General features: G+C 40.5%; 1 protein-coding gene across 1 annotated transcript in view; it reads left to right on the top strand.

Annotated features, from left to right (window-relative positions):
* Window positions 1-12,619, top strand: part of clasp1a (cytoplasmic linker associated protein 1a) — a 328,274-nt gene that overhangs the window by 210,599 nt on the left and 105,056 nt on the right. Inside the window, exon 21 of the mRNA XM_060827050.1 lies at window positions 34-201. Within this exon, the coding sequence (XP_060683033.1) occupies window positions 34-201 (168 nt within the window). The remainder of the gene's footprint in view (window positions 1-33; window positions 202-12,619) is intronic.

Genomic DNA, 12,619 nt, shown 5'->3' with positions numbered 1-12,619 from the left:
ATTAAACTAGCTTTTTGTTGTTTGTTTTTGCAGCCGGAAGTAGATCGAGTTCACCTGGAAAGCTTCTTGGTAGTGCATATTCCGGCATGAGTAGTGGGCCGCAGAGAGTATCTGTTGCACCTCAAGCATCTGAGAAACGCAGCAAAATCCCTCGCAGCCAGGGATGCAGTAGGGAAGCCAGCCCCAACAGATTGGGCTTGGGTAAGACTTAATTATCCAGACCACAGATGCTTACTAATGTGCCTTCTAAACTGCATTTGTCGCTTAATTATGAATGGAAGGTGGATTTATAATGGCAAGGGAATGAATATTACTGCTATAATTACACTCTCTCATTATTGTCGTCGTACTTCTCAAATCAGTACTGACATAGGAAGTTAAAATAAAAGCATAAAAATAACAACTGAACACAGTTTTAAAATAGATTCTGAATTATATCTGTGTGCCCAGATCTAAAGACTTCCCACCCTGTAACCCTACTTCACCTGAAGAGTCTATTAGTTCTTGACGACTCATGAAACACCACAAATTAACTACTGTTGGTGGGCAAGTATCCAACATGTACATGCAAATAAAATTGTTCATGAGGAAAATGGGCAAAAAAAATGTAGTTTTACTCTTGGACACTGGTAACAAGGTTTGTTCTGTAAAGTTGACCTTGTCTTCCCTATTTCCTTAATGTTATGGTTATGCTTAATCTATACGTTGCCGCAACACTCTACTTTTTATGACTCTTGAAGCACCTTTGTGAAGTGACACAGTTATGTTTCTTATTTGGTTTTTCTCCAGTGAGAGTTATAAAGTCTATCGGATTTAATGATATGCATTGAAGCTTTGTGGAATCCAATATTTCAGCTGATTTTGCAGTCATTGAAATATGTTGATATAGTGGGCGGCACGGTGGCACAGTGGTTAGCACTGCTGCCTCACAGCACCAGAGACCCGGGTTCAATTCCCGTCTCAAGTGACTGACTGTGTGGAGTTTGCACATTCTCCCCATGTCTGTGTGGGTTTCCTCAGGGTGCTCCGGTTTCCTCCCACAGTCCAAAAATGTACAGGTTAGGTGAATTGGCCTGGCTAAATTACCCGTAGTGTTAGGTGAAGGGATAAATGTAGGGACTGGGTCTGGGAGGGTTGCACTTCGGCGGGTCGGTGTAGACTTGTTGGGCTGAAGGGCCTGTTTCCACACTGTAAGTAATCTAATCTAATCATGTGCAAACCTTACAATGCCAGTATCTGATTTAAAATGATTAAAATATAATGCAGCATTATGGTAAGATTTTGTTTAGTGAGAGCTAATCCTTTTGAAGATTTAACTTTCGAGAAAAATCTATTCCTTCCCTTTAGTTCTCATCAGTGTAAAACAAAGGTCACCATAATATGTGTTTCACTTATTGATGCCTAATAAACTGATAAATGTGAGCAATGTGACCCTCTTTTCAGTAATCAATAATCAATAACTTAGGAGTAAGAAAAGGTGCTTATTCTATTAATTGGAATTAAAGAATGATTTGAAGTAGTTCTCACAAGGTTGTTGCATTTCCATAAGCTTATTTGATTTACCGTGTAAATGATGTCACATTTGGAAATGTAAAACGATGTCTAATCCTGAGATGTAACAAATTACTTAAAAATCAAAATTTTTTTAATATCTGAGGCGGTACGGTGGCTCATAGGTTAGCACTGCTGCCTCACGATAACAGGGTCCTGGGTCTGATTCCAGACACTGGCGACTGTGTGAAGTTTGCGCATTCTCCCTGTGTCTGCGTGGGTTTCCACTGGGTGCTCTGGTTTCCTGCCATAGTCCAAAGATGTGCAGGTTAGGTGAATTTGGCCATGCTAAATTGACCATAGTGTTCAGGGATGTGTAGGTTAGGTGAATTAGCCAGAGGTAAGTGTAGGAGAATAGGGAAGTGGAATGCATCTGGGTGGGTTTCTCTTCGGAGGGTCAGTGTGGCCTTGTTGGGCCGAAGGTCCTGTTTCCACACAGTACAGATTTTATGATTTAAGTGTACTCTAACTTAGGGAAGAACATTGGTTTTAAGGGGGAAGAAAAGCTTGTTAGCGCTGATTTCAAATTTGAAGTTTTGATTTGGTAAAAATAATTAATTTTGAGCCTCAATGCCGCCTCATTCGCTTTTTTTTCCCTCATTCTCTTTCTCCTCCACCTTCTCTTTCCTTCCCTCCACATTCTCCCCCTCCTTTTCTTTGCCCCCAACTCCTCCCCCCCCCACCTCCGTCGCCCCTCATCTTCCTCACCGCCACCCTGTCCTCCCCCCACGCTTCCCCTCCTCTCCCCTTCAACCACCTCCTATCTTAAAACAAAGCGGATTTTGTAAAAGGGAGTTGTTCCTCTGGCACTATGTCATTCACAGCTCTCCTGCACCTTGCCAAAACAGCCATTGTGATATAAAGATCGGCAATAAGATCCCAAAATTGGAAGCAGTTATTCAAATGAATTTGTGCACTAAGGAAACTCTTGTTTTTTTTATCTATAGTTGTTGAGACTGATGGATTGGCACAGCACAATTATTGATCATTTGATATTGGCTGACCTAGTAGAGTATGCGTTTCGAATTTTGGACCTGTTTTATGCTTCTCCTTGTCTCTCACTGAAATACTGATTAGTGCAGACTATTTCCAAGTTAGAATGAATGATTGATCACTCTTGGAAGAGCTATTCCATTTTGAGATTTTTTTTGAAGTTTCTTTTCAGTGGTGATATGTTGGATAACTTCCTTTTGAATGCGAATGGCGAGTGCTACTTTGAATTTTCCATACTCCTTATTGTTTACTTCGCTTTTTCAAAAACACCAACCAATTTGCCATCCACTGACACAAACAAGGACAATTTTTATCACTTTGTCCATTTTCTTCCTGTCTCTAAGTGCTGTAGGATTAAGTGCCTGCAGCTCAGAGGATGCAAGTTACCTTGTTGTCAGCCCATTTGCTACATGTTTGGCCATCCACCATTTGCTGAATGTTTGGTCTGAAGCCACTGATGACTACTACCGCCTTTCCCACTCATTCTTGAGAAAACTATGCTTGGATTTAGTTTGTTGTTTCTCTTTTCCTACTCCTGCATGAAGGCAGCTGATCTGTTCATTTCCCATTGGTGCTATGCAGTTCTGATTGACTATCTTTGTATTCTGTTGCTACATGGTGCTGCTTTTGAGGTTTTGTAACTGAACTGGCTTACCAATATCACTTTATAGTAAAAATGTTAAGACCACATTATAAATACAGTGAATTATTAAAACAGCATGGTTACATTTCTGAGGTCTTCTACCAAAGGGGGCGGGGAAAGGATTGCTTCTCATTAAATGAAGTCAAACTACCAATATTTCATTATTTTCTAACTGGTCCTCTTATACCGTTAAAAGAAATGGTTATTAGAGCTATGACTATTCTTGTTTGTGTTTAAAATCGTCCGAGGTTGGATATCAACAGTATGAATGTTGTGGAACCTTTCACTTAAAATGATGTTGTAATGAGCTTCACATTTTTACCACTCTTCTCAACTCATGCTAGCACGGAGCAGCCGTATCCCTCGACCCAGTATGAGTCAGGGATGCAGCCGCGATACGAGCCGTGAGAGCAGTCGAGATACAAGCCCTGTTAGAGGCTTTGCTTCGCTTGGTGAGTACTGAAAGGCATAAAAGCCATTTTGGCTAGTCTTGCCTTGCCTTTTGACCTGTTGAGGTTACTGCTGGGAGGCAGTGGTCTTGCTCTCTTTTATTTGGGGGCTTTTGGTATTTCTCTTTTTGGTTTCCTTTTTCTTTGTCCCTTTTCCCCTGTCACCTTGCATGCTGCTCCCTCTGCTGGTATGCAAGCTGGAAAAATTTTGCTTCCGCACAGTGTTTTGACATATTTGGACTTTGTTGCTGTGTAGTTGAGTTAACATTTTTCGCTGTTTTTCAATACATCATGCTCCACGACTTCCATTTAAGGACAGTTATTGTACTTTGTTTAAAGGCTGTAATGTTTAATAGAAGTGGAACCTCTTCTTGTATGAAAGTGAACCTGTGCCTGCATAATGCTTTAGATATTAATTTCCAAAGAATAGCAAGTTTGCTTGCACATTTATCTGCTACAATTGAATTATAATTTGGTTTCCACTGATGATATTCAATGACTATATGTAAATAGTTTAATAAATCAGTTGGTGTAACATACTGAAAGTGTACAAATGACCAATTTTTTCAGTACATACCAAAGTTATCGCAACTTCATCATGGAGGGGAAAAGAACAAGTCATTTGCTTTACTGACTGGGTTCTGATTGAGAGCCCTTGCATTTAATATAGACCTGACAGATATTGATTATATACGAGCAACAATTGAGAATAAAATGGAGCTTAATAAAAGGGATATGGTAACATGAGAACTTTAATGGTCTATTGTACTGTTCATTAGACACTTATTAGACATTAGACAAAATTAGACACTTCTTACGTTCTTGGTGCTTTTCATCGATCTGTGCACTTTTTTGGCATCAATTGCATTGTTAAACCTAGTTTTTCCAAATATGCTGTAAATACCCCATTTTGTTATGAATTAGAAATTACAGGGGAAAGTAAAGTAGCAAAGTAAAACGTCATTTGGAAAGGAGAGCACTTCTTGCCAAGTTCTGAGGTATTTTTGAACACTTCGTAATTAAAAGCAGTGCTGATGTAATTTCAAATAGAACAGATATTTATTTACAACTCAACTTTAAATAGGGAAACTAATGTAAAGGATAAAAGTGAATTGTATTTGGTGAATTACATTTGAATAACTAGGGAAGAGACTGAAAGAGGTCTTGGAGTATCAGAGATTTTACAAACTCATTGCAACCCATCCTGTCCGCACGAATCATCAAAAATCTATCTATTCTTATCCCATTTTTCAGCATATGGCCTATAGTGGGTATCTTAGTACTTGTAATGTCTATTACTGCACTTGATTCTTGTCATTGAGACACAAAGAAAATGTTCCATGTTCTTGAAACTGTGCAGAGTTGCACTATGGTATCAATCTATCATGACCATAAGAGTCCATTATGAAAGACTAGAAAAGATCAGATTCATCATTCTCAACATTTAGGGCGGCACGGTGGCACAGTGGTTAGCACTGCTGCCTCACAGCGCCAGGGACCTGGGTTCAGTTGCCGCCTCAGGCAACTGACTGTGTGGAGTTTGCACGTTCTCCCCGTGTCTGCGTGGGTTTCCTCCAGGTGCTCCGGTTTCCTCCCACAGTCCAAAGATGTGCGGGTCAGGTGAATTGGCCATGCTAAATTGCCCGTAGTGTTAAGTAAGGGGTATGGGTGGGTTGCGCTTCGGCGGGTCGGTGTGGACTTGTTGGGCCGAAGGGCCTGTTTCCACACTGTAAGTAATCTAATCTAAACATGGTGAAATTAGAAATACTGCTTAAGAAAGGTATGTAAATTAGAACATAAAACCTAATTCTAGAACCATGCATAAAGGTAAACCATGACTAAGTTTAATCTACTCGTGTCATGGGCAGAGAGTGAAAATGGGTTCATTTTAAAAAAACAAACACATGAATGTCAAATAATTTTAAAAAACAAATTTGGCAATAATTTTAATGTGTGTTTATTCATTCAGGATACGATTAATCAGGAGTTGATGAGCTGGTAGTCATGTCTCCAGGCTAGTAATTCAGAAGCTTAGGTCAGTACTGTAGGGAATACATGTTAAAATCTCTTCATGATAGTTGGTGGAATTTGAAAGCAATAAATGAAGAAATCTAGAATTAAAACCTAATTTGAGTTGATTGTCCTAATTTACTAACATATGGATTAAGAGCTGGAGTAGGCCACTTCTACCTTTGAGACAGTTCCACCACTGGGGAAAAAAAACTATGGCTGATCTGATTACTCTACATTCCCACCCACTGATGAGAAAACCTTTCTTCATAAGACACCCGGCCCGTTCTAGACATTAGTCTTGTAAACCTAGCGACCTAAATCTTGTAAATCTATGAATTTGTCTAGTTTGCTAATATCCTTCAAGCAAGGAAATCTGCCTTATCTGGTCTTTTGGCTTGAGATTCTATGATATTTCTTAAATGTCCTTATACAAATGCCAAATAAACCACAGTTTAACAGTAGCTGGGGAATGGCAACAAGTTTTGACTATTCTGGCAACAGCCACATCACATAAAAGAACAAATAAAACTATAACAATTTTCTAGTGAACCATGAAAGCCCATTTGAGAGGCATTATTTTTGGCGATACCATAGGATTCTGGGAGGGAATGAGCTAAATAAAGAAAAAAAACTTGCACTAATGCATTGCCATAGTGTTAGTAAATCATCCAAAAATATTTCTGAAATGCTCTAAGATTTTATGTCAATGGATTGAGAAAACAGTCTCCCTTACTTGTCTTTGTAATTACTGTTACAACACAGAAAGCTAGATCAAATCAGCCTTTGTCACTCTGTATTTGCAATTAAGTTAAACTCAAAGATCCCCAAAATTGACCCAATGGTTCCTCACCAGACTTCTTGAATAATCACTCCCAGATTCTTAAATAATCATGAAGGGCTGAAGGGTTTTTGCCTGGAACGTCGATTTTCCTGCTCTTTGGATGCTGCCTGTTCTGCTTTTCCAGCACCACTCTAATCTTGATTCTTATATAATCAATTCTAGTTATCTGGTCTCTAGTTTAAACAAACGACTTTACAATTTAATAAGGATACTTTAGCAGAGCGAAATTGAACAACAAAGTAATCCAGTGTCTATGTTTTAAACCCAATAACCCTTTTTTCAGCTCCATGAACACACAAGACAGGCAAACAAAAAAAAGTTAAAGGATAAATAAAAGAAAATAAAACTGGCCAGATTACTTAAGTGCTTTTTGTGATGCAATGCTCCACAGGCATAGATCATTGTTTCTCAGTTGATTTTCTGTACATGTCAACCAAGGCCACCTTTCCAGCTCACTGAAGCAAACCATTAATACTTAGTTTCTAGTCTCTTAACTTCAAATAGCTAGTAACAGGAGGTTAGGCAGAGATCTCAAATCTTCATGCCATATCACCAACAACCAAATTCCTGCTCCCAGAAAACTTAGTCCAAAACCCAGTTCAAACTCTGGCCTCCCCCTGTTAGATTGACCTTCACCCCACAGGTTCTCTGTTATGTCCCTTTTGAAGCATAATATTTCTCCCAGAGTTACTGGAACCAATTCCCAGGTACTGACCTTGCTCCTGGCAGCATTTGCTATCTGTTTAAACTTACTGCACTCCCTGGTGTTGAAGCATCTGCAGAATCTTTTTGATCAAGAACCATCTGCAGTTAACTTCCTGACTTCTCAAACAAGCTACAGATTGTTGTTATATTTTATTTTAAATTCAAGCACTGCCCACAGTCCAAAGGTCATTTTCAGTTCTTCGTTCTCAGTTTACAGCTCCACATCAAAACTTAAAAAAAACTAAAATCATGTAAAAAAAAACCAGAGAGACCAAGCATCACAAGCATATATTTGTAAAGATTAAATTTGTGGAATCTTCTGGACAAAATATCTTAAATTAACTTATGTAGAGATCCATTATAAGGCCTATCATCATGTTGATATAATGCAGGGCAAGATTCGTAGCTGGGGGAAAGGCAATTATGATGCGATTAGGCAAGATTTAAGATGCACAGGATGGGGAAGGAAACTGTAAGGGATGGGTGCATTTGAAATATGGAGTTTTTTCAAGGAACAGCTACTGTGTAACCTTGATAAGTATGTACCTGTCAGATAGGGTGGAAGTGATCAAGTAAGGTTTACTAAAGAAGTTACATCTCTTGTCAAGAGGAAGAAGGTGGCTTATGTTAGGATGAGATGTGAAGACTCAATTAGGGCACCTGTGAGATACAAGTTAGCCAGGAAAGACCTAAAGAGCAAGTTGAGAAGAGCCAGGAAGAGACATGAGAAGTTGTCAGATAGGATCATGGAAAACTTAGGGAATATCAGGAATAAAATAATAATAGAGAAAGATTAGGGCCAATCAAGGATAATAGTGAGAAATTGGATGTGGAGTCAAAGGAAATGGGAGAAATGCTAAATGGATACTTTACGTCAGTATTCACACTGGAAAAAGACAATGTTGTCGAGGAGAATACTGCGATTAGATTAGAATACTGAGAATACTGAGGCTACTAGATTAGACGGGATTGAGATTCACAAGGAGGAGGTGTTAGCAATTTTGGAGAGTGTGAAAATAGATAAGTCCCCTGGGCCGGATGGGGTTTATCCTAGTATTCTCTAGGAAGCCAGGGAAGAGATTGCAGAGCCTTTGGCTTTGATCTTTATGTTGTCATTGTCTACAGGAATAGTGCCAAAAGACTGTAGGATAGTAAATTTTGTCCCCTTGTTCAAGGAGAGTACAGGCACCCCTGGTAATTATAGACCCGTGAGCCTTACTTTGTTGTGGGTAAAGTGTGGGAAAAGGTTATAAGAGATAGGATAATCATCTAGAGAGGAATAGGTTGATTAGGGATAGTTAACACAGTTTTGTGAAAGTTGGGTCGTGCCTCACAAACCTTTTTGAGGTCTTTGAGATGGTAACTAAACAGGTGGATGCAGGTAAAGTGGTTGATGTGGTGTATATGGATTTCAGTAAAGTGTTTGATAAGGTTCTCTTTATTGCACAAAATATGGAGGTATGGATTGAGGGTGATTTTGCGGTTTGGATCAGAAATTGGCTAGCTGAAAGAAGACAGAGGGTGTTGGTTGATGGGAAATGTTTATCCTGGAGTTCAGTTACTAGTGGTGTACTAGTGCAAGGATCTGTTTTGGGGCCACTGCTGTTTTTCATTTTTATAAGTTACTGAGATGAGGGCAAAGGAGGATGGGTAAGTAAATTTTTGAAAAACGCTGAGGTTGGTGGATTTATGGATAGTGCTGAAGGATTTTGCAGGTTACAGAGGGGCATAGATAAGCTGCAGAGCTGGGCTGAGAGGTTGCAAATGGAGTTTAATGTGGAAAAATGTGAGGTGATTCACTTCGGAAGAAGCAACAGGAATGAAGTGTACTGGGCTAATGGTAGTGTAGATGAGCAGAGAGATCTCAGTGTCCACGTAGATAGATCTCTGAATGTTGCCACCCAGGTTAATAGGGTTGTTGAAAGCTAACACACTGTATGCCTTCTTATCGGTAGAGGTTTTGAGTTTCGGAGCCATGAAGTCATGCTGCAGCTGTACAAAACTGCTGGTGCGGCCGCATTTGCAGTATTATGTACAGTTCTAGTCAGCGCATCTTCGGAAGGATATGAAAGCTTTGGCAAGGGCTCAGAGGAAATTTACTAGGTTGTTGCTTGGTGTGGAGGGAAGGTCTTACGAGGAAAGGCTGAGAGACTTGAGGCTGTTTTCGTTAGAGAGAAGAAGGTTGAAAGGTGATTTATTTGAGATATATAAGATAATCAGAAAGGTAGATAGGATGGACAGTGAGAGCCTTTTTCCTCAGGTGGTGATGGCTAGCATGAGGGGACATAGCATTAAATTGAGGGGTGATAGATATAGGACAGGTGTAAGAGGTAGTTTCTTTACTCAGAGCAGTAGGGGCGTGGAACACACTGCCTGCAACAGTGGTAGACTCGCCAACTTTAAGGACGTTTAAATGGTCATTGGATAAACATTTGGATGAAAATGGAATAGAGTAGGATAGCTGGGCTTCAGATTGGTTTCACAGGTTGGCGCAGCATCGAGGGCCAAAGGGCTGGTACTGTGCTGTAATGTTCTATGATGTAATATTTGCATGCCTACACGTTCTGCACACAAATATTGTAAAATTTAGAGAGTGCATCTTCTAAATGCCAGTATAATTTCTTCCAGTTCATAATCTCTTTCACTACTAGACAATTTGAGAAGTTTGCAGTGGAATGAAAGCTCATGAAACCTTTTTGTATTTGTGCACCTTTTGTAACCCGTCAGCTCGAATCATCTTTATTTCAGAAAAGGTTGTGGCTCAACAAGCTTTGAGAGCTGTAAATTTTGGTTTAATTTAAATTCGTGTTCTCTGCACTGTCAGAATTTGTATTTGTTCAGTTGAGACTTTAAAGAGACTCACAATAGGAGCTGGCTTCGTGGTGTATCTTCATGAAACTTTTGTTGAGAAACAAGGATAATCCTTAATGAGGCCTGGTGGTGTGTTTACTGGTGAAGCATGGTTTTTATCCCCATAGTTCAACATGCAGATAATACCTTCTTTTTCTCTGTCTGTCTCTCTCACCTGACCCACTGGTGTCAACCTGACCTCCCAGTCACTGCCCATTTTAATTCCCCACTCCCTTTCCGACATGACCATTCTTGGCCTCCACCAGTACTACAACGAATCAGTCGGCAAATTGGAGAAGCTACACTTCATCTTCCAACAGGCAACCAACAGCCCGGAGGACTCAACATTGAGTTCTCCAATTTCAAATATCCTTGCTTCCCATCACCTGACTCCCTTTCCAACTCCTCCCCCTCCTTTCCATTACTCTCATCGATCCTTCCTTCTAGCCACTTCTAACCCAAGCTCCTATAGTAGTTGCAACAACACATTCAGGAGCTGCAGTGCTCCTGTTTGTAGAAGCAATTAATCAACCTACTGTATCAGTCACTCTGGCAGAGAAAACTCCCACAGCACATTGCTTAACTGTTGAGGAAATATTGATGGGGAGTTGTGAAATCCCTGTGGCAAAGCTATCCATATATGTTAAGGTAAATGCAAAGTTATACTGACAGTCCTTGGACAAACGGATTGACCAAAATCCATTACTTATATCTGGGATGGTGCAGATTAATTCCATTTAATCGTAGTTTCAGGACTAGTAGCCACTGAAGATGCTTTTAAGGGTGTTATTTAGTTCTCAGTAATCTATAGTCAGTCGCCAACTCCTGTCCAGTCTCTTTACAGGCCAAATAGGTGAATTGTTTATTGAGTCGATTTGCCTTAATACTCCTTGTGCTGCCAGACTTGGCACTACCCTTTCTATATCACCTTCATCCTGCTTCGGGAATCCATACTGCTGTTGGGGCTTTGGATCTGGGCACCATACATACACACCCCCTGTATCTGTCCACATGTATGCTTTTATTGGCAAACACTTCCTGTTTTGTCCGATAATTCTTTGTACTATCAGATTCTCATGCAAGTCAGTAGGACTGATCCACATTTCTGCTATTGTACACACTCTTTATATTGTCCTGCAGGGTTTTCAGCAAAACAAATACTGCTGCTCACTTATCCCTGTCACTTACCTTATCATACAGTTCAATGGATCAAAGCACAATCCTGCTCTGGCAATGTAATCACTTCTCAGGATATGGTCTTAATTTGCTGGGAGTTTTATTAATACTATTGGATGTCTCAACTGTGCTACTCCTGTTTGTATATTTAAAGGGCCAGTCACTTAGCCTATTTGAGAATGTCCTGTAAAACCACTCAAGATTATTTCGTTTGTATTTCTCAATCATAATTATTTACAATAGATGTGTTCAAGGTAGTGCAGGATGCAAAGGAAAGTGATAAGGTGGCCTCCTACCATACTCTTCACAAAGGGTCTACCTGTCCCATTCCATTTTGCATCACACATTCGTATTGGAGAGGCCTGAGGCCATCATTGTGGGTTGGGGTACAAGCATAGTGCCCTTCTTCGCCACAATTAAAAAACACTTCCATTGCCGGGGGTTCTGCTACTTCCTGTGGCCATAGGCGGGGCTCCTTGTCCATAGCTGCATCCCCTTCGTTCATTTGATAAGGGTGGTGGTGGTCGCCTTGGGACTAGTCCCTTTCCTTCATTTCACCATGCTGCTCTTTGATCTCCAAGAGGCACCATTTATCCTCCCTGAGACTTGTATCCTCTCGTCTCCTTCTTCCAAGCTCTAACCATTTTCCTCAACACCCACATCTCAGTGTGTGTTGTCAGAGGGGTCAAACATATTACACAACTTTACGACTCCTCTGTGATGTGGGACACCAGTGTATGGACCCATTGATTGTCAAAAGGTGCACCCAAATTTTGTTGGTCTATCCCTGGATCGTTTACATTCTGAAACACTAGCATCAGCCTTGTGGCAAACACAATTGGGTGCTCCCCTTTCCTCTGTCTATACTAATTCAGAGCTTCCACTCGGTCGTCTTTGTTAGCTGACATGGCTGTCAGTACGACCTCCTTTAACTGAACTAATGTTCCCTTTCCTACATTTTGTGGCTCAGGCATAGCTGAATGTATAGTGGTATGGAGACACATTGGTATTAGCTTTTTCTCCTCCTAATTATCTAGCCCATGTATGGTTTTCTGCTTGAGGGTAGCTTGGAACGGTTCCCGGGGACATCCCCAGGCTGACAATTCTCTATACACTTGGCCATATATCTTAGCTAAAAGTGTAGCGTTGGAAAACCATAGCAGGTCAGGCAGCATCCAAGGAGCAGGAGAGTCTACATTTCAGGCATAAGCCCTTTATCAGGAATATGATGAAGGGCTTATGCCTGAAACATGGACTCTTCTGCTCCTTGGATGCTGCCTCACCTGCTGTGCTTTTCCAGTGCCACACCTTTTGACTCTGACTTTCCAGCATCTTCAGTCTCAATTTCTCTCTTATCTCTTCGTTGTTGAACATCATAAGGGCTGGTAAATGTAATGT

Source organism: Hemiscyllium ocellatum, chromosome 7, assembly GCF_020745735.1.
Source record: "Hemiscyllium ocellatum isolate sHemOce1 chromosome 7, sHemOce1.pat.X.cur, whole genome shotgun sequence".
Classification (NCBI taxonomy): Eukaryota; Metazoa; Chordata; class Chondrichthyes; order Orectolobiformes; family Hemiscylliidae; genus Hemiscyllium; species Hemiscyllium ocellatum.
Note: the sequence above shows the minus strand (reverse complement) of the source record. Positions and strands in the feature narration are given on the sequence as shown.